Source organism: Gossypium raimondii, chromosome 4 (genome assembly GCF_025698545.1).
Source record: "Gossypium raimondii isolate GPD5lz chromosome 4, ASM2569854v1, whole genome shotgun sequence".
Lineage (NCBI taxonomy): Eukaryota > Viridiplantae > Streptophyta > Magnoliopsida > Malvales > Malvaceae > Gossypium > Gossypium raimondii.
In genome coordinates this window covers 16,378,290-16,400,890 of record NC_068568.1, presented here as the reverse complement: position 1 = coordinate 16,400,890, position 22,601 = coordinate 16,378,290, and the positions used below count along the sequence as shown (strand labels likewise).

The window sequence follows — 22,601 nt, the reverse complement described above, 5'->3', positions numbered from 1 at the left end:
TATTTAAATTACACACCAAAAAATTTAACTCAAAACTTATGCTATTTATAAAAAAATAAAAGAAAAGATAATGTTTTAAAAACACAAAATAAATAATATTATACAACCCTTTTTTAAAAAAGAAGAAGAGTAAATTAATATAATAAAACATAATGTATAGTTATGTTGACTTGGTAATTAGATTTTGTGTTATTTTAGTGAAGGACAAGATTTATCCTACATCTTAACAATGCACTGCCAAACAGATAGACAACGAAAATGGGAATCCCTGTCAGTCAGTCCTATCTATTAGGCAATAATAAAGCAACCAAAACCTGAGGCATTTTTCATTAACATCTGCCTGAATTTCTAACAACTTTATCCTACTTTGTCTTACACAATAAATATTTCGATAACTACAATGAATTATGAATACAAACTAAAACATATTATACATCTTTTTTCTTTTTGTGTTGGAAGAACCAAGTAACATTGCAAAAAAACATACAAGTCGTTCCTCACAGATCATGCTTCATCTGCAGTATGTTTACTACACAAATTCCATACATTTACAGATCATGCTTAATCTGCAGCATGTTGCATTTTAGATTACACATTTAATTTTCTCGGGGCAGGTAAATGATCAGATTTAGACACAAAAAAATATTAATATGTGGAAAGAAAAAGAAAAAAACTAGAAGAAGAAGATTGAAGAAAGAATAGTAGAATACCACCAAAATGGAGAAGGGAACGGAAGCAGAGCCATTAGCTTAAATCCAATCCTTTTTTTTTATGCTGCACATACCGGTTGTGATTAATCAGTTAGACTGCAACCAAATTCCCTCCCTCTCTTTCTCCCGCCACATCTGCTAGTCTTTTCCATGTCATTTCTCGTTGGTCTTCCACCTCTCTAGCTCCGGCCGTTTTCTCTTCGTATTGTCTCCGACACTCTTCAAACAACTCTGCATCCACTTCCACGAACATCTTCCGCACGTTCACGGTCAATCCATGAACCGCCTGATTCCAGTGTCCTAGAATATTCTTTTCCAACGCCTCGAAGATGAGTGGTAATACCACATGCCGGTTCTGAGCAATTAAGCCTACAATGTGCTCATTGTTCCAGAAGAAGAGCGCTCTCTCCGAAACCTACAATATAAAAAATGATCTTAGGAAGTTTTATAGAAAATAATTCTGTAGCAACCAGCTCCCTCCGACAACTCCTAAATTCCATTCTATCCTCTACAAAACATAATCTATCATACGTGGGCAACTTAACCCAACTGGTAAAATGCCATTTAAAAGACTAAAGAAATACGAAAAGACATAAAAGATATAGAAAGAATAAATCGCTGAAGATTATAATCAAGACGAGGCTATAAAGTGCAGAATCTACAGGCAATAAGTGTACTTGAATTGAACATTTGTTAAGAAGGGATTGTTATTCCAATTTTGGTGAACTTAATTTCATAATAAGCAGCCATGCAGGGAAATGAATGGAACAGAAGTAATAGGAGACAACAGAAAGAGCTTCCTGCAACCACAAATTTGATGGTTGGGTCATCATATATACTTTTATAAACTCTAAAATTACCTGATCATCATAAGTTTATTCTAGAAGCCACGTTGCAGGGCAATAAAATATTATATATGGAGAAAGAAAAGAACAATAGAAAACCAATGATTTAGACATTACATAAAGCAAAAACAATTGATTATTCTTCTTTTTGACCGGATCTCAATCACCACGAAAATTATGACTCGAGCAATTCAAGCAAGCATAGATAAACTAACCACAGAATAAAATTGAAACTAGTAGTTTACAGAATTGGACACTGAGCCACTCTAGTGTCTTTTAATATTGGATGCTGAAAGAGAAAAACCATTGGAATGCAAATACAATGGTCAAAACTGGCAACGCCATACAACTTTCCGGAAACACATCATAAATACAGAACCTTCCCAGAGTGCCAAAGGTTATGCTTCATGAATGAGAATTCAACATTCAGAATCACAGGAAATTACATTAAAGTACCCAGCAGTTATAGCTGACAAAATTCGGCATCAAAATAATTACTATCATAATGTTTGTTAATCCAATAATTGAACTTCACAATTTATTATTGGAAATCTGGGAACTCATAAAGACATAATTATAAAAGAAACAAAAATAAAAAAAGCTTTGGAAAGTTACCTGAAAATGAGGGCTATTAAGACAACGTGCAATCTGCCTGAAAAGAGGAACCATACATCGTTGGAATTCAGCAGATTGCGTTGCTTCAAGTACTTCCTCAAGTTCTCCAAGGAAGAGAACTTCCTTCTGACAATTAGTCACAGGCCAATACTTCAAAAGCCCTCTAATCACCGTATCAGCCAGCTTATAATCCTTCTCAACGAACTGAGTAACGCAATAAGACAACTGATGATGATACGTAGCCACGGGTTTGGGCTTATGCAAAGGAATCAATGCTCTCGCAAGGAATAACTTATGTTCCTCTTTCATCGGCAACGCAAAACCATTAATAATGCTTCCTAGAATCTCCAAAAGCTCCCCGATCCCGTTATACCTCTCCGTTTCATATATAAATCTATAGAAAATATTATTTATGGCCTTCCTAATAAAAGGACGATGCACCATGAATTTACCGTAAATCCTATGAAGAATCGTTTTTAAATACTCTCTTTCCCTGGGATCCTCTGAATCAAACAAATCGATCAGCTTCAAAACAAAAGAATGATCAATGTATCTCTTCGCAACCTTAGTATCCGTATCCGAAGACACGACATATCTCAAAAGAAGCTCGTAAACAAGCTGTAAATGCGGCCACGAAGGGTCCAGATGGGTTTCCTCTTCTTCAGGATCCGTGACTTCTTGACCCGTGTTTTCATGAGACGCCGGAGGGAGGCACCGGAAAATGTTGATTGCGACCATTTTAATCATCTCTTCCTGGCACACCTCCGTGATTTTGCCTGAACCGGATTGAAAAAAATCGACGAGTTCCAGCAACGTTCGCCGCTTCACCTCTTTTTCTCGGACCGTTTTTAACATATTGGTGAAATCTAATTGGTAGCTACAAATCTGTAATTTTCGCAAGAATAGACTTTGTCTCTCCGAAACGGGGACGTCTCGTAATAACGGCAAAGGTTCAACAGCGGCCGTCGAGAGCGGGGGCGGGGCTATAGGAGCGCTGGGGCTGCAATTCTGCTCTGGTGCCTTCAACACGGGCCGAGAAGCATGGTTGACGACCACCGAACCGGGATTGTGGGAGCCTGGTGGACCGAACGCGTAATTTTCTGTCGAATCCGATTTGGAAGGCTTCCGATGCCCTCCTTTCATAATTTTCTTAAACATTTTGAACCAAAATATAAAGAAAAAACCTAAGAAAGAAAGATTAGGTTGAGCAATCGAGCTAGGGTTTTCTTAGGCTCAATGGACAGGCCTGCATGGTATAATTGCATCTAAGGAACAAATTTCAAATATGGATCTGAAGGAAGGGAATATTTTAGATTAGAAAAAGAATAGGATTTCCATCTGTTCTTATTGGAAATTGTCACCGTTGATTGATCGAAATTTTGGAACGAGTCACTTGGAAAGACATATCGCCGGATTGTTATCAGCTTAGCAACCGGCGGTGTTCCGGCGATCAATCGGACATAACTAATTTAAGGAAATTAGAAAATGAAAATACAGAGAGAGAGAGTGTGTGTGGGCGGAGAGTGGAGGGTATTTAAGGGAAGGATAGCTTTTCTTAAAAAACATTGTCTTAAACAAAAATATTAATAAATTTTGTAGATTAATGAGGAGGAATTTTATTTTCAACTTATCCAAGAAAACTTTCTTTTTATTATTTGACATTGTTTTTATACACGTGGCTTACTACAGAAGGTGCGGCCCACAGAATTTTGGATCACAATTTGAGCTGTTTTCTTTATTATTGTAATAATTGTTAAAGAAATTAAAATGGTTTTGTTTTATAAAAACCAATTTAGTTTAGTTTAATTGTATAATAAACACTCTAAAACATAACGTCATGTTGAGTGTAGGATTCAACAAGGGAGGGTTACAATGATTTTCTGCGGTCCATCTGGTTTAATGTGAGGCGGAGAGCCCCTATCTTTGGTGGTTAAAAGAGCAAACGGAGAAGAAAAGCACAAGGTTGGCAGGGGGAGAGAGAGAGATTTCGTCCCCAAATTTGTGAGTTGTTGTTGGCTATATATGGCGGGTTATGATCCCCAAGCTCCACGTATCCTGGTGTTCTAGGTGATAGGGGAGATTACATAAAACTAGTCTGTTGTGGCAAGTCTAGGTCTAGGCATGGTTGCTAGGGTGACGATTGGACAAGTTGTCAATTGTGTCAAACGGAATCAGTGTCTAGCATTTGTTTTCATAAGTGGAGGTATCGTAGGGCCTTCACATAGGGCCCATATGTGGTTTATGTACAGGTGTGCTTAAATCAAAGATTTTTCGAGGAATTCTCATATCATTTCCAAGAGAGGTGATAAGTGATGAGTTTGTTCATTCTGTGCTCCTAGAGGTGACTGATGCAGTCGTAAACCAACTAAAAATTCGACAAATGCAAGTGCACCTATCAATTAATAGTATAGCTACGATGAGCACAAATATCGTTCCCATAAAGACTAAAAGTACTAGTAATTACTGTCTTTTTATTATTTAACCAACAAATTGGAGTGATTGATTAAAACTAAAATTAACTAAATTAATTAACTAAAAAACACGACACAGAACGAATCAGGAAAACAAATGATTAACAACCAAGAAGCGAAACAATACCCAATAAATAATCCTCCTAGACTTTATTTGTCACTATCAACCCAAAATGCAATTTCTTCACTTAGTATCTTGATCTGTAAAAATCCCTAAATTATGTTAATATCTCTTTTCAAGACTAAGAGCAACTAACTCTAATTTGATTAATTGAAATTTCTTTCTAATTAAAACTCCTCTTATCGCATTAACTAGATCTATGGATTCCCTTTTTAGATTTGACTTTAATTCGGTAGATTTATGTCATCCTATTTCTAAGATTGCATGCAACTCCACTCAATTATGCTAGATCTACTCTTAAACAAGGCCTATTCCTTCTCTAATTTAAGCACATCAAACATTGATTAATAGCCTAGAAATATTAAACCAAGAATTAAGCACACATAATTGAGAATAATATACAAGTATTTATTGCCTAACAATAGAAAACAAATAACAAAATTTATCATAGGGTTCATGTCCCCTAGGAATTTAGAAAATTAGTTTATAATAACAAATAAAAATATTTCAAAGACGGTATAACTACAAGAAATAAAGAAACTTATAATAAACTTCAAACAAATTAAAAGGAGATATTCAATCTTGATGGGAATCTACTTCAGAGTCAGTTTCAATGGTGTTTTTCGAGTTGTTTTCTTCAATATTCTCTGACGGCTTACTTCCCTATCCTTATATTTGGTATATATGGGTCTTAGGATGCCCAAAAAACCTAAAAATTGTATTTTTTTTTTGTGTTTTCGGAGTGCAGTTTTTTGAAATCCACATGGTCTGGCACATGGCCATGTGGAAACCCATGTGTCTCACACGACCACGTGGTTCTTGAAACTTGCTTCGATTTTTTTATTTTCGCTCCTTTTGCTCCCAAATGCTCTCCTAAGTATAGAAACATGAATTTAAAGGCTTAAGAGCATAAAATTCACCATTTTAACTCAAATAATCATCCAAAAATGCATTAAGAATGAGGCTAAAACATGTTACTTTTGGCATTTATCAGTGACATGCAAGGGGTTTTCCTGAGGTGTGGTATTTGCTCCAAGGATTGGACCTTATTTTCGATGAGTGGCACTTTGGGGGTATTTTCTGAGGTGTTTACCTTGATCCTTGAGGAGTTGTACCCAAGGGGTTGAGGGTATTACAATTGCCCCCAAGTCTAAAGGGAGGTTATAAAGTGACATACCTCTAGACGTTAAAACGTGTCGAATAAGTTTAAAGTGTTCGTTGGGATTTTTTAATTTGAATCATTTTGGCTTCGTTGCATGTAGCATATGTGTGGTTGGCATCGTTCCTTCTTTCTATGCGTGCATGTACTTGTATTGATTACCATGTGGTACAACTCGTTCTCAGGAAACAACGTGGTCAGTTTCCATTGTGATGCGTCGTTTCACTGGACACGTGTTAGTCATCTGATGGTTATACTTTGAGGCTTGTTCTGTAACACCCCACACGCAACCCACGCACCGGATCCGGATATGGAGTGTCACAAATGGACCTATACTTAAATTTTTCTAGCTTAGTTACCAGGGAACAGACTAAAATAAAATCAATCTAATAATATTAATAATTATTCTTACAACTAAGGCCTTGCCACAAAATCCTTAGTCTCTTAAATTTCTAACTTTAATCAGTCCGTTTATTTACAATGAGCCCCCTTACAACTCTTAGTCGGGCTAACTATTCCATTGTCCAGATTCTAAGGGTGTTATTCGTCTATAGTATTGCAATTCCTAAAGCGGAGCCTCCAATATGCATGACTCTAACTGCCTTAGATTCCCGTGCTCAGCAACATTTAGCTTGGTCCCTCCTCGAAGTCCTCAATCAACCTTGCAAATCCTACGATCATCATACAAACTCTTGTAAATTGAAATGAACTTATATGTTCCTTTTTTTGTACCATAAATTAAACCCATCACACAAGGGTAACGGATGTATAACAAAATAAATATAGATACTCTCTTCTCACTTAAGGCTAGCGTTCTACATCAGGGTGGCAAACTCAACTCGAATCTTTGAGCTACCCGGCCCACCATGAGATCTTTATCTAGTCGGACTCTTCACTCATCCGTATCCTAAATACTTCTCCCTATCAGCGAGTCTTATCCTTACTCCTCATTTTCCCTTTACTTTCATGTACATTGCTTACATAGTGTTCGCTGACCCCTTATCTTACTTGGTTGTACGTATATCTAACATCTCGTACCTCTGTGGTAGCGCTTACTTGTCTTTTACTGAAGGGTCATTAGGTCATGCCTTCCTTGGTGGACTTGATCTTACCAGTCCTTGGTAGACTCTTTCTTTTCATACCTTAGTCCCAAAGAACTTATTGACACTTCCATGAGGTGCTACATTCAACATGACTCACCACTCTAGTGAACCCATCCTCATTCCACCTTACTATTTGGAGAAAGGGGATTACTTCTAGTAATCCGCCTTTCACACCAGCCCTTTTTTGGGTATTCTTTTTCCCCATAAGTGAAGGGCGGTCCAACTTGCTGAACTAACATGTTATTGCCCCTACAACTATACAAGCTTGTCATCTCACTTGCTTGTTTCCTCCTTACGAGGACATTCACTTCTTTCTTACTACTTTATTACACCCTTCCTAGTGGCTTTTGATTACAGATCTTATCTTGTGATCCTTGGATATTTTCCCCTCTCACATCTTCATAATTAGGCCAGCTTTTCACGTGGCTTATCTTGCTTTAATTCTTATTGGGGTTTCGCCTATGCCTGGATAACTTCCATCTCTATCACCATTTTTAGCGAATTCCTCATGATCCGGTTACCATACTTACACTTTCTTTTAACTCTCCTTCTACCTGTGCGGTTCTTCATTCTTGGTGTACTAGTAACATACCCTGCTCTTAATGTCCTTGCGGACTCTACTGGCCGCCATAGTCGAGCTATGGTCTTAAGCCCTTCTCATCCCATTTCCCTTGTCTTAACGGGCCTACCCCTTGTTTACTGTCCTAGCGGACTTACCTCCATGAATGTCATGGAGTCTTTTATCCATGGTCTTACACCTATCCATCATCCTAGCATACCATCAATTGATGCAATGGAGTCTTTCATCCATGGTCTTACTCATTATACCTGGCTGCCATAGCGCCTTTCATCTATGGTCTTACACCGCATACCTTATACCTTGCCACCATGAAGTCTTTCATCCATGGTCTTATGCCATATAGTTGTAACAACATGTTTTCTAGTGATGTCAAAAAAAGTGGTTTCAGGACTACAAATCCGATGAGTGAGTTCTTAAACATTATTATTTAATACTTATGGGTCAAACATAGTTTATAATGAATTTTGATTTGTTTAAATTTTACTAATTGAACAAATAATTAAGTATAAGTTGTTTGTCCCACAAGTCAAGTGGTTTTAGAAAATAAGGTATTGGGACTTCGTTTTTGTAAGTATATTAAGTTTTGGTCCAAATTTTAGTGATTAAATGACTAATTTAGGTATAAGGACTAAATTGTAAAAATTGTAAAGTTTAATCACTTTAGAGTATTATTAGTTATATGGCTTAAAAATGTAAATATTTGAGGATCAAAGTGACAATTGACCACTTTTTAATGATAGTGGACGGTGGATGTTTGTTTTAAGGGAAATTTATATATTAAATAATGTTTTAATATTAATAAAATATAATAAAACATATTTTAAAGTGATTATCTTCATCGCTTTCAATATTCCACCTATTTTACTAAAAAAAGAACACAAAAACAGTCATGGTTAAAGCCTTAAGTTCGACTAAGCTTTCATATTTGCTTGGTAAGCCATTTTTCACCCGTTTGTCGTAACTTTTATGTTTTTGAGATCGTTGCAATTAGGTCCAGCTAATTTGTATTTCAATTTTCAAAAAAAATTACCATTGATTATTTTTAGATGTTGTTGATAGAAAAGGGTGGACATGGAAGCTATGAAATGTTTAAGGACTATTTTATAAAGTGATGTTTGTTAATTTGAACATAAGGACTAAATTGTTAATATCTTGAAATTGATGTATAATTTTTGTGATTTTTGATAATATGTGGCTGTAATTGAATGTATCTGAAATTGGTTTAAAGTTTGAAGTCCAAATTTGAAATTTATGATAAGTTCCATTTCGGGACTAAATTGAACAAAATGTAAAATTTTAAGGAAAATTTATAAAATGGAAATTATAAGTCATGTTAATAAAAATGAATATAATAAGTTATTTTAATTTAATAAATTAAAATTAATTGTTATATAGATCAAAGATTGAATCGTGCGGAGGAAAATTGAGGAAATGAGAAAAACCATAGAATAGTCCTTACAAACAAATTTTCTTGCTAGTTGTATTAGGTAAGTTCATAGATTAGATATATGTTTGTATGTTCATGTTATATGTTGCATGAATTAGTTAATTAATTTGTGATTGAATTATTAATATGGAATTTAGGATATTAATTATTTAAGGTTGAATGTAAGGTGAGTAAGATTTACTTGAAATGTGATGAATGTATATATAAATATTTATAATTTATGCTATTTTGAATTAGATAAAATGATATGTGGTTATTTAATACTGGATTGTAATGATAAATTATTTACAATTAAGTATAAGGTGAAAGAGTATTTAATTGGAAATTGATGAATGATTGTGAAATATGAATTATATGACCTTGAAATGGATGTAATGGATTTGCAGTATGTGTACGGATATTATGGAAATGCCTCTGATTTGTTAATGTGATGAATTAAGTTAAAATGCATGTTTGAACATAGTAAACGATTAGGATATGATTGGCATGCCAATAGGGTTAGAATGTATGGTTGTTGAAAGAAAATGCAAGTTTGAACGTAGTAAACGATTAGAATACGATTGGCATGCCTCTAATTTGGTGCTCTCTGGTGTGTTTTGGGGTACTCGAGTATCCGAATTACTTTGCTATAGTTCATTGGGCCATTTTTTGAAAGAAAATATATGTTTTGAATTCATGAATTATTTGGATATGGTATGTTTATATGAATATTGAAATGTTAAATGATGAAATTAAATAAATAATGATTATGTGTTTAAAGGTTGTTTGAAACGATATAAAATATCTGGAAAATTATAGTTATGAAACACTCTATTTGTAAATGCAATATTGGTGATAGAATTATGTGTTTAAAAGAAATAAAAATGAAAATGAATTGAAATGATCAAATGGTTGATGCATTTTATATGTCGAATCTTTCCTATTGAATGATACAAATACGTCATATTAAATGATTGAGAGATTATACGATTGATATGTGAAACATTCACCTAATTGTTTTAAATGTATTGACAGGAAATTGTATTAAATTTATTTATATTTGTTTACTTAATTGTAAATCGAGGTAAGAGCTTTGTTTAAATACCTATGAACTTACTAAGCTTTATAAGCTTACTCTGTTTATTTTCTTGTTTTCTGTAGTTGACGTTTTGTAGAACTAGGCAGTCGGATTAACTTCAAAGCTCACACTACCAAGCTTCAGTCTCGGTAGATTTTGACTCATTTGATTCTGGTTTTGTGACATGTATATAGGTTATTTTGGGTTGATGGTTTGGAAGTTTAAATTGAAGTTTATGTTATAATGGTTGCTTTGTATAAGGTTTAATTTAAAGATTCTTATGTATGCTTGTATGGTATGTGAAGAATGCATGTGTGGTGATAGTATGTTTGATCTTGGTTCATGAAATAGTTGGTAAATGGTAAATCTTGAATGAAATGTATGGTATATATGTTTGTTGATAGTTGTGATATATGCATTTATTGATTTAGGTTGTTTCATTGATATGGTAAGTGTTGAATAAGTATATAGGGTATTTGGAGTTGATGAAATTAAAACTCTAATGTGTTCAAAATTGTCATATGGTGATGGAGAAGTTAGTTTCGAAATGCCAACCTGATTTTATTTTGGTGGAATGGTTGACATTGAAATATAATGTTAGGCCTAAGATTAATTGATTTTGATGAACGATTAGATGTTGGTTTGTATATATACAAGTGTTTGGAGAATGTTGTTATGTAATGCAATGATAGGATTTCATTTGGTATTACTTGAATATGGTTTGAGTTGGATTATAAACATGTTAGATGGAAAATTTGGTATGTTAAACATTAGTGATTATATATGTGGTTAGGAGAATGTTTGATTTGAGAATTAGGTTGGATGTGAAAGTGTCTTATTGTATATTAGTTTAAATTAGAAATTCGGCATGTTTTGGTATAACTTTATGTGTTTTGAGTAGTTGAATTCAAGATTTTTGATATAATTGGGATTTAAGTAAACTTTTATTGAAAATATTGTATTTCAAGGTACCATACAGCACACACGGTCTACCACACAGTTTAACACACGGCCGTGCTGTCTGTTTAATTTTGGTGAATTTAGGTATACACGGCATCAATTAGTTACATGGTCTGGAGACACGACCGTGTGTCTCCTCCTACACAGTCTAGGCCTTTGCACATGGTTTGGCCACACAACCATGTCCTTGCATCACACGGCCTATGCCTTTGTCACATGACTTGGCCACATGGTCACGTGACCCCTGTTTTCATTAATTACCTATATTTTGTAAAATTTTTGTTTTAATGCATAATCATTCTTGGGTTTTTTAAATGTTCCATAAGTTCAATTTAGGTCCCGATATGATTATGTAAAATGGAAATGATTGTAATTTATTATGAATTGATCTTTTGGCTCTGTTTGAGTAATTGGTAACCCCTATTTTGCATTTTTCATGTTATTTTGTAAATATTTCAGATTGGTTCCAATTTACTTCTGAACTTGTTCAAAGGTTTTCGGTTTTGATTATTGAATAATATTGAATAAATTGTTTGCGAATGTTCTAGTTTACTATTGTAGCATCCTATAGCTCGGCTCTAGCAATTGGACTGATTTTAGGGTGTTACATACATTTTACTGTGTACCATACTGCCATGGTGTCTTTCATCCATGGTCATACGTTACGTACCACAAACCAGACTGTCATAGCGTCTTTCATCTATGGTCTTACGCCATATACCGTTGTTATGGTGTCGCCCCAAAGGACTAGTCGATACTGCCATCACGGTAAATGCCATTCCATGATTCATATTACTCAAATCCTCCTCATATTACCTCCTTTATGCCATCTAACCTTAATGCTCGAGCACTGCAGTGTTCCCTCTGCAAGGCCCGGAACTTCGCCTGAGGTGGTAACTAATGGGTTCTCTCCCTATTCCCATCCTAACTTCATCATATTTCATGTAATGTGTGCTCATGCCATCATATTTTATGCTTATGCAAACATGACATATTTAACAGCGTAGACCATAATAATAGGTTTTGAGTCTGGAACTCACCTGAATCTTTTGTCGTTCCCATAGCTTAGATCCTTCAAATGCCAAAGCTTCCATTCTCCTGGAATTTAAGCATTACAACCAAAAATCATGGGTTATACTCAATATTCTTAGCTTAAACCCATTTTCCAAAAACATGCAGAACCCTTAAAATGGTTCTGAAGTCTATTGCTTCATTTCCCTAACTTTTACGTACACAGAAAGGCTAAGAATCTTACCAGCTCACTGGTTTCCCTCCTTTTCCATCTTATCATTCATGAAGTCTATTTCATGCAGAATCTTCCATGGTTATTCCTTCTCCAAGCTACTGAAGAAGATGAAGAGCAGGAGAAATGGAAACAAGGTCAGCAAGAAAATCATCCTCGGGAGCCATTTCCTAGCTATTTATAGCCCTTCCCGTGCTATCACCAGCCTTATGACAATCGCCTATTGCTAATTATGATGTTTCCTCCTAAGGAACTGACTGGTTCCATCCTAACCGAACCAAAATTGGATCTTAACTATGTCTAATTTGGTTTCTAGATTTCCTGTTTCTTCTAATCTAAGCTGCCACTTGCGGTCTCTTTCAATTTAGTCTCTTAATCATTCTCAATTTTGAGTTAATTGGAAACAGAGTGTTACATGTTCTACAAGCTTTCTTGGTGGAAAAACCTTTATAAAGTTTTCATTTTTTTACCCCAAGGATGTTTTATTACAATTGAAGTGTTTTCGGATTAAAATTTTGTGCTTTTTTTCTTTTTGGTTCGATTTATTTTCCTTTCTTTCTTTCCTTTAAGTATTAGTCTTTCGTTTCTTTTTTAAATCAATCTAAATTCTAGTTTCGATAAGTTTTTTATTGATATTTCTTTCTTATTTGTTAAAGGGAGAATGATGAGGAGTACTCACAGTTAGGGTGGTGATATGGAGATTTTGGGAGTTCAAAATGGGAAGGGAAAAAGCAAGGCTAACACTTGGCTTTTAGGATTCTTTGTACTCGGGGTTCCTTCTAGTGCACAACTAGCACGAACGAGCTTTACGAATTATTGTTGTGTCATGGGATTTAAAGGCACAATTACGAGTTCTATAACAACTTGATTTTCACTGGTACTGGAAAACGCAGTTTTGGAACCCTATTTTCGTAAACCGAGCTCGTAAATATTAATTTTCAAATATATCGTTATAAGTTTTAATCGTTATAAATTTTTAATTAGCCAAAGGCTTGGGGACTTAAATAAAAATTGACCAAAGGCCTAAAATGGGTAAATAAACCATTTTATAGCATAATATAGTGGATGGTGATGTTAATTTCCAATAATAAGGTTAATGGTGATTAAGGTAGAATAATTAAAGGTTTAGTTAATTAATTAAGGATAATTAATGTTTAATCAAAGTATAAAAGGATAGAATAGTGGAAATTTGTCATCTTTTTCTTCTTCTCAACTATCCAAAGCCTTATAAACCGAAGGAGACTGGGTTTTTAGCTCTAAAAGAATCCGACTATTAATATTAAGGTGAATTCAAGTCATTTTCTTGCAATTTTTATGAATTTGGAGTCATGGGAGCTTGATTTAGCTAGCTCATATACTAATTTGTAAAACTGTTGAAATTTTATAAAGTTTCCATTGTTTATTTCTTGAAAAATTAGGCTTGAAATTGATAGATTTTAAGCTTAGAATATAAACAGGACTAGATTGTAAAGTTAATTTAGCTTGTTTGTTAACTTAGTTATATTAGGGACCAAATTGAATAAATGTAAAATTTGTCATGAAATTATGTCATAAATGAAATCGATTTTAATCCAAGCTAGGAATTAAAAGTTTTGACTATCCCAGTGTAGGAACTAAATTGAATAAAATGTAAACTTTTAAGGATATTAAAAATCATGTTCATATAGGTGCATAAATATCATAGCATGGTATGAAAATATTTGGTATTGATTGATGATATAAAATAAATTTTTAGATCAAGAATTGGGTTGAAGTAGAGTTGATTAGGGAAAAGCTAAAATTTTGAATTAGTCCCTAAATTATCAACTTTTCATATTTTGAATGAAAAATTCATACGAACTTACTATCCTATTTTATGTTATGTATGAATTGTGTTTGATTTTATCTATATGTTAGATTTAAATAGAATTTAGTGAATTTGGTATATGTGGCTTAAAATGGACTAAATTGAAAAGTCATGTGAACATTGACTATTATGAAATAGTATAGAGTGCAAATGTGAATGTTGGTTGATTATGGAAATTTTAAATGTAATATGTAATTATGTACAGTGATTGGTAATGACATATATACGAAAACGATGCCCGTGTGAACTTAGTAAAAGGTTATGATATGTATGGCATGCCATTAGGGTTATACTTGCATTTGATTAGGGATTTTACATGTTATTACGAGATCTAGTATTTGTTGCAGATTCTTGGGTTATATGTATCGTAGGTTTAGCCTAGATGGGTAATCTCAATATGATATCAACTTGTGTGAACAACTTATTCTCTTGTATCCGAAACTGTTTTACTATAGTTCTGTCAGGTGAAATTCAACTAAACATAAATGGAAACTTCAATGCAAATTAGAAATGGTAGTATATGTTTGATATTTGATATGTGATAATTATGGGGTGGCCTTAATGCTGTAGATGTGCCAATATGTGTAACACCTCTTGCCTGCTTCGATTGTCAGATCCAAGCTATAGGATGCCACATTTGTTTCTGAAGTAACTATCATCAAATATACCGTAATTATAACATTTAAACAAACATTCATGTCTTAAAAAAATTCATAATATGTTATACAATTAAATTTGAGCCCTAATCAAGCTTATGAAAGATCTTTTATTGACCCGAGCACGAAATATGATCAAATTGTAAAGTTTTAAAATCAAGGTCGACATTGTGATGTCACCTTCTCTATGTCATGATGTCACCAAATAGTTTTTCACGTCACGACATCAGGCCACTCGAAGTCACGACATAACATACTGTCGACTGTCATTGCAATGAGAAAATTTGGTTGTCGGGGCATTTTTTGTACAAATTAGGCCATTTGATACCTATTTCATGTTAGCCTAACCATTTTCACCTTTGGTGCATTTGTACACATTCAAACCTACATAAAATCATTCCAAAGCATGCCAAATCATCGCATTCAACCAATTCCAAGCATTCAATCAATATAACTTCTAATTGACTACCTAACATACCAAATTAAATTATATACGTTCAATCTATTCAATCTTATCATTGATCAATCTAAACAATCTTTTATCATACCATTTCATATTCAAAATTTTCATTCAAGTGACACATAAAGCTTATCACATTTCCAAAACATACACTTATGCATATATTGACATTAACTTACCAAAATCAACATTAACCAAGGTTTAAACTAAACTATCAATCATAAATTAAAAAATATATAAGCACATATGTACATGCCACATAATCGGACTAAAACGATCAAAAGACTACCGAGTCTATGGTAGGATAGTTTGGTCTTCGAGTTGATCCAATCAACACGTTCAACAAGTCAACAATCTAAAGGGAAAGAGAAAATAATAGGGTAAGCATTTTGAATGCTTAATAAGTTTATATGAAATTTACTTAACCTACCTTGACATATCAATTATTAGGTAGTTAAAATACATTGGAATTAATCATGGAATCCCTTTGGCATCTTATACTTTCATATGCAATTCAACAAATACATCAAATAGTTTAGTTCATTTGTATATCATGAACTTATATCACAGTCATATATATAAAACACTCTATTTTATAGCATATGCAAACTAAATCATATTCAAATTGCTAACATGAATAATTCCATTCAAATATGTTCATTTCAACCATTACATTACCATTTTATACGTTTTCATTTCTATTCTCGCCCGGAGAATTATAGTAAATTGAACTTGGATACACGAGACTGATTTGCTCACACAAGCTAACGTATTCGGGCTATTCACACAAACTTTAGACCAGCGTTTCTCACACAAGCTTAGTTCATTGTTGCTCACACAAGCTTCAGAGAATCCATAACACATGCTAGATCTTAAGCCATTGTAATAATTACAACAACCCATTTTTCAGATGTGTCAAAAATAGTGGTTTTGAGACCAGGATTTTGACTAGTGAGTTAGCATTTTATTATTTATTTATTATTTATAAGGTTATTAAAGTACTATATTAAAATTTGGTTAGAAAATTTTAACATTTAGATAGTTAATTAAGTAAAAAAGGATTAAATCGTAAAGGTTGCAAAAGTTAATTGCTAATAGCTAAAAGTGTTAAATGGATATAGAAATTGTAATTGATGGACTTATGTGGTAATTAGACCACATGGACTTTTAGTGGACGATTGGGACAAGGTATTACATGAAATTAGATTAAGTTTTAAAGGGTAAATTTATAAATAAATAATTAAGTAAATATAAAATAAAAGGAAATCAACATGTTTTCATCTTCCATAAGCTCTCCATCAATTTTGGAAAAACACCATTTTCATAGCTTGAAGTTCGACTAGCTTGTAACCTGGCATGTAAGTTGGTTTTGATCTCGTTTTTAGTAATTTTTATGTTTTTGAGATCGTTGGAGCTTAATCTAGCTAACCTGGGGACCAATTCGTAAAAATTTTAAATGTTTAGAATTATATCATTGATGAGTTTCTAGATTTTTTGAAGTTTGATGATAGATTATTAAGCTTGATAGTTAAATAGGACTATTTTGTAAAGTGATTTTAGTTAATTTTAAAGTTTAAGGACTATGTTGTTAAAATTATAAAATATCAATTAATTCTTGTAATAAAGTGATAAAAGTGGACTGTTTAGGGACCATATAGAATTCGGCACAAGGGTTTTTGGATTAATTTGAGATAATTGTGAGAATTTTGGTTTTAGGGATCAAATTGAATAAAAGGTGAAAGTTTAGGGTAAATATGTAAAATGTCATAAAAGGGTTAGTTGCTTGAATTTAAGTGATTTAATATGTTTAATTTGTTTAATTAAATTAAAATATTATTTTTAAATAAATAAACAGACTAGTCTGTCGATAAGTGGGGAAGGAAAAAGTCGTTGAGTAATCGTCGTCGTATGTAGTTAGCTATCGCACTTTGGTAAGTTCATATTAGGCTTATTATAATCTTTTAATTGATTTGAATTTAATTACTTATGTGTTTTTGTATACATATACATATATGTTATTGTAAACATGACGGAAACGAGTAAGACCATAGCCTAAAAACGTTATGGTAACATGATGAAAATAACTAAGACCATAGCCGAAAGACACTATGGAATCATGAAAAAAGTGAGTAAGACCATGGTTGAAAGACACAATGGTATCATTGTAAATAGGACTAAGATCATAGCTGAAATACGCTACGACATCCGTTGACAGTTGTTTATTAGGTACTATGTACCAGTAATGGAGTTTAATAAAGAAGTAGTTAGTTTCATGTTTGTGTATGATTTATAATTAAATTGAAAGGTATGATATGTTTGATTATATGAACTTACTAAGCTTTATATAAGCCTATCTCTTTTGGTTTTGTTCTTGTAGATTGTCAAATCTGCGTCATTGATTGGATCAATTTTGGAGATCACACTATTCGCCATCACTTCGGTAGTCTTTTTGTTCATTTTGGTCCAGTTATAAGTGGCATGTAATAGGGCTTTGATATGCTAAATTTAATAGGTATCTTGATGAAATTTTGGCTAATTGAGATGTAAATATGTATATGAATGTTTGGTAATTTGAATTGCTTAAAATTTATGGGTGCCTCTTTTGATAAAATGTTGTGAAATGGTAATTGTATTTTGATAACTTATGAAAATTAGGTTTGGTTATAATAGCCTTTGGAAACTTGATATGAATGGATGATTTTGACATAAGGTATTTGAGATTCGGTTGAATGTTTGAATAATATTAACAAGTTGGTTATGTCTTGGGTTGTATGATTGATGTTATGTTTGAATTGTGGTGCCAATGAATGCATATTGATTAGGTACATAGGTTGAGTGTGAATTGGTATGTTTTGACTCTTTTAGGCACATTTTGGATAAGTTTGGTATTTGATTATTACATTTCTTAGAGCCCAAGCATTTGAATGTGAGATAACTTGACTTTGAAGGAAATTTTGGGCACACATGGCCTGTGAGATGGGCTGCCACACCGTCGTGTGACACCGCCATGTGATTCTTTAATTTTGGTGCAAGTTTTTCTCACACGATCACAAGTTGTTACACGGCCGTGTGACACTATTTTGAATTGCACATGATCGAGCACACGGTCTAGTGACAAGACTGTGTGATCTTAATTTTGATTTGTACATGCTTTGGCCACACGACCATGTCCCTAAGCTACACAGCCTAGGCTCTATCACACGGACGTGTGACCCCTATTTGCACTTTTTTCTCAGAATTTCGTAGAAGTTTCAATTTAATTTAGATTTGATTCCGGTTTATTTTAGTTGTTCAGTAAACTCGAATTAGGTCCAAAATTAATTGAAAAACATGGAACTGATTGAATATGAATTATTTGATTGAAATTTTGAAAAATGCCTAACGATTATTGTTGTAATACCTTATAGCTCAAGTCGAGCGACTAAACCGGGTATAAAGTGTTACATTTAGTGGTATCATAGCTACATTTTAGTCGGTTGTAGTACTGAATGTAGCATACATTGAGTATAGATATACATGCCACTTTATAACTTGCGATAGTATGATGACTCCTGATTAGGTTGACTTGTTTTCTTATAGATTAAATATGTCAAATGATTTCGATCGAACAATATCCGACGAAGCATAGAGTAATATTCTAGCCACCGATCAAAGAGTTGCTCATAACATACCTAAGTTTCAAGAGCCTGGTGAAGAAACTCATGGAACCTTTTTCGATATGATACGAGACATGTTTAATGCTTATATGAGAGCCAATCCTGTGGTTCAACAACCTCTACCCCTACGTCCTCAAAGTTCTAATCAATCGATTATTCGCAAAGTTCCTATTGATAAAGTTCGAAAGTGTGGGGCAAAAGAGTTTTATAGTAACGTGAGCCATGATCCGACCAAATCTGAATATTGGCTAGAGCATAAGCAAAGAGTTTTAGATGAAATGTCGTGTCCTCTTAAAGACAGTCTGAGATGTGCCACCTCATTGTTACAAGAGGAAACTTTTTACTGGTGGACTATTATAATCACGTTGTACCAAAGGAATAGGTGAATTGGGAATTCTTTAAAATTAAATTTCGAAAGAAATACGTCAGTAAAAAAATCTTGATAAGTAGAAAAAAGAATTCCTCGAGTTGAAACAGGGTAATAGATCAGTTACAAAATATGAGCACGAGTTTGTTCAACTCAATAAGTATGCTTATGAAATTGTAACTTCTGAGGGATAAATATGTATTCATTTTGAAGATGGCTTAAATGATAAGATCAAGTTATTTGTGGGTGCAATGGGAATTAGAGAATTTGTGGTTTTATCTGATGGAGCTTAGAAGATGGAAGAGGTACACAATCCTAAGAAACAAAATGAGAAGAAAGCTCGTGATTTCAATAAACGCAATTCAAACAGGACATTTTCTACTCCCCAATAGAAGAAGATAAAAGAATTCGGTGACCATTTTTCTAAGTCATTAGGGTGTTCAGGCAAAGATCGATCTATACAGAACAATATAAGATCATTGGCACCTTCAATGACTAGCGTGGGTAGCGTCTGACATATAAACAAGACAAAATGTAGTGAGTATGGCCGAAATCACTTCGGTGTATGTAGGAAGAAAGACGAATCCTGCATTATTTGAGGATCTTCCGATCATTTCAAAAGAGATTACCCAAAGCAAAGTGAGGCAAACAGAGATCAAAATGCAAAACATGTTGTTACTTCTTCCAGAGGCAAAAGACCAGGAAATAGTGGTGCTATAAGAGTCGGTAAAAGTGGGACCGAAGACACAGTAGAAGCTAAAGCTCCCACTAAAGCTTATGCGGTCTGTGCACATGAAGAGGCCTCAAGTCCTAATGTTATTTCTGGTACATTTTCTATCTTTGGTGTTATTGTATATGCATTAGTTGACCTTGGATCGATACATTCATATATATGCAGTACGTTAGTAACTAAAAGGAATTTACCAGTTGAGTCAACCGAATATGTCATTAAAGTAACAAATATGTTAAGCCAGAGTATCGTAGTTGATTTGATATGCAAACAGTGTCCACTGAAAATTCAGGGTTACAACTTTCTTGCCGATTTGATGTTATTGTCATTTAACAAATTTGACGTTATTCTAGGAATAGATTGGCAGACTGTTCAAGATGCTGTTGTGATTTTTCGTTGAAATCGAATTGATTTGAGATGCCAAAATGGGAAATTGATTTTTGTTGAATCCACAAAGTCTAATTGTGTTTCAAATATAGTTTCAGCGATTTCAGCATAGAAATTGAGTCGAAAAGGTTGTGATGAATTTTTAGCTTATATTTTGGATTCTAGAGTATTGGAAAAGAAAGTTGATCAAGTGCCAATGATATGCGAGTTTACAAATTATTTTCTTAAAGAATTACCGAGTTTACCACCAAAGCGAGAAGTTGAATTTATTCTCGAGTTAATGCCAGGGACTGCTTCGATTTCGATTGCTCCATATCAAATGACTCCAACTGAACTAAAAGAACTAAAAGCTCAGTTGTAAGAATTAATTGGCAAAGGTTTTATTCGACTGAGCACATCACCGTGGGGTGCACCTATTTTATTTGTGAAGAAGAAAGATAGGTCAATGAAGTTGTGTATAGAATATCAGCAATTGAATAAAGTGACAATGTTTTCGAAGATCGATCTTAGATCTGGTTATTATCAATTGCAAGTGAAAGATGTCAACGTGCCAAAAATAGCGTTCAGAACTCGTTATAGACATTTCGAGTTTCTAGTTATGCCATTTGGACTGACGAATGCCCCGACAACATTTATGGATTTGATGAATCGGGATTTTTAGCCACATTTTGACAGATTCGTTGTTGTTTCTTATTGATGACATTCTGATTTATTCCATCAATGAATCTGAGCATGCTCAACATTTGAATATCGTATTACAAACCTTGCGTGAAAAGCAATTGTACACAAATTTTAGTAAATGTGAATTTTGGCTCAAAGAAGTTGGATTTCTTGGTCATCTGATTTCGGTTGAAGGGATACGAGTTGATCTAAGCAAGATTTCTACTATTTTGAATTAGAAAGTTTCTTGGGATTAGCCAGATATTATCGACGGTTTGTTAAGAACTTTTCGATAATAGCATTACCTATGATGAAACTGTTACAGAAAGATGTTAACATTGTTTGGTCTAAGAAATGTCAGTAAGGTTTTGATCAGTTGAAAGATATGTTGACAGAGGCACCGGTGTTGGCACTGCCTTAATCAGGGAAAGAATTTGTTGTTTATAATGATGCTTCTTTGAACGGTTTGGGATGTGTTTTTATGCGGAAAGGCAAAAACTCACAAAAAGAATTACCTGACGCATGATCTAGAGTTAGCTACAATTGTTTTTACGTTGAAAATTTGGCGCCATTACTTATAGGCAAGAAATGTCATGTTTATACTGATCACAAAAGTTTAAAGTACCTAATGACACAAAAAGAGTTGAATCTAGGACAACGGTGGTGGCTAGAGTTGTTAAAACATTACGATTTGGTGATAAACTATCATCCGAGTAAAGCAAATGTAACACCCCATACCCGACCCAGTTGCCGAGCTCGAATATCAGGATGTCACACCACCGTCACATATTACATTTATAGTAAATTGTCATATTATTAAGAAATCATCATCTTTATTAGTGATCTTATAAATTTTTAGCCAAACATATATTAGTCATCATTAGAACATGCCAAACATACTTTAAATAAACTTATAAAAATAATTAAACATGCATTAGGACCACTTAGCAAAATTTCCAAGACAATTACGTAGGTCTCGATACTAAAACATGGGTATCGATATTTTCCTTGTATGGTATCGATTCTGTATGGAAAATCGGTACCAATTCGGCATTCTATTTCTCATCTATAATTAAAACACAAGAAAATATCGGTACAATTGAAAAAGTATCGATAAAATTACCCCAAGTATCGATACTCGTGAAAAGGTATCGATATCAGTTTACGATTCTGACTTCTTACACATTTCAAAATCATAGAGGTATCATTTTTACAACACGAATATCGATACATCTGCTTCTGTAACACCTCTAACCCGTATCTATTACCGAAATAGGGTTACGGAGAATTACTATAAAATCGAACATCAAAACTTCATCCCAAATCATTTCATTAATCACATCATATTCCATTCAAACGCATGCATATCGTCCCTTAATCGAGCCTTCAAGGCCTTAGAAACACTTTAGAAATGATTCGGGACTAAATTGGAAACATTTACAACTTCATGGAAAAAGATGGAAAAATTCACACTACAGGGATCACACTGCCGTGTGGCCAAGCTGTCTGACTCACATGGCTAAGAAGC

At 33.8% G+C, this 22,601-nt stretch overlaps 1 protein-coding gene across 1 annotated transcript; it reads right to left on the bottom strand.

Annotated features, from left to right (window-relative positions):
- Positions 1–299: 299 nt before the first annotated feature.
- Positions 300–3,723, bottom strand: LOC105767954 (serine/threonine protein phosphatase 2A 57 kDa regulatory subunit B' beta isoform). The gene is made up of 2 exons (XM_012587577.2): positions 2,171–3,723; positions 300–1,125 (listed from the first exon to the last, which is right to left on the bottom strand). Exons 1-2 carry the CDS (start codon positions 3,326–3,328, stop codon positions 802–804), a joined length of 1,482 nt encoding a protein of 493 aa, XP_012443031.1. The 5' UTR covers positions 3,329–3,723; the 3' UTR covers positions 300–801.
- Positions 3,724–22,601: the final 18,878 nt, after the last annotated feature.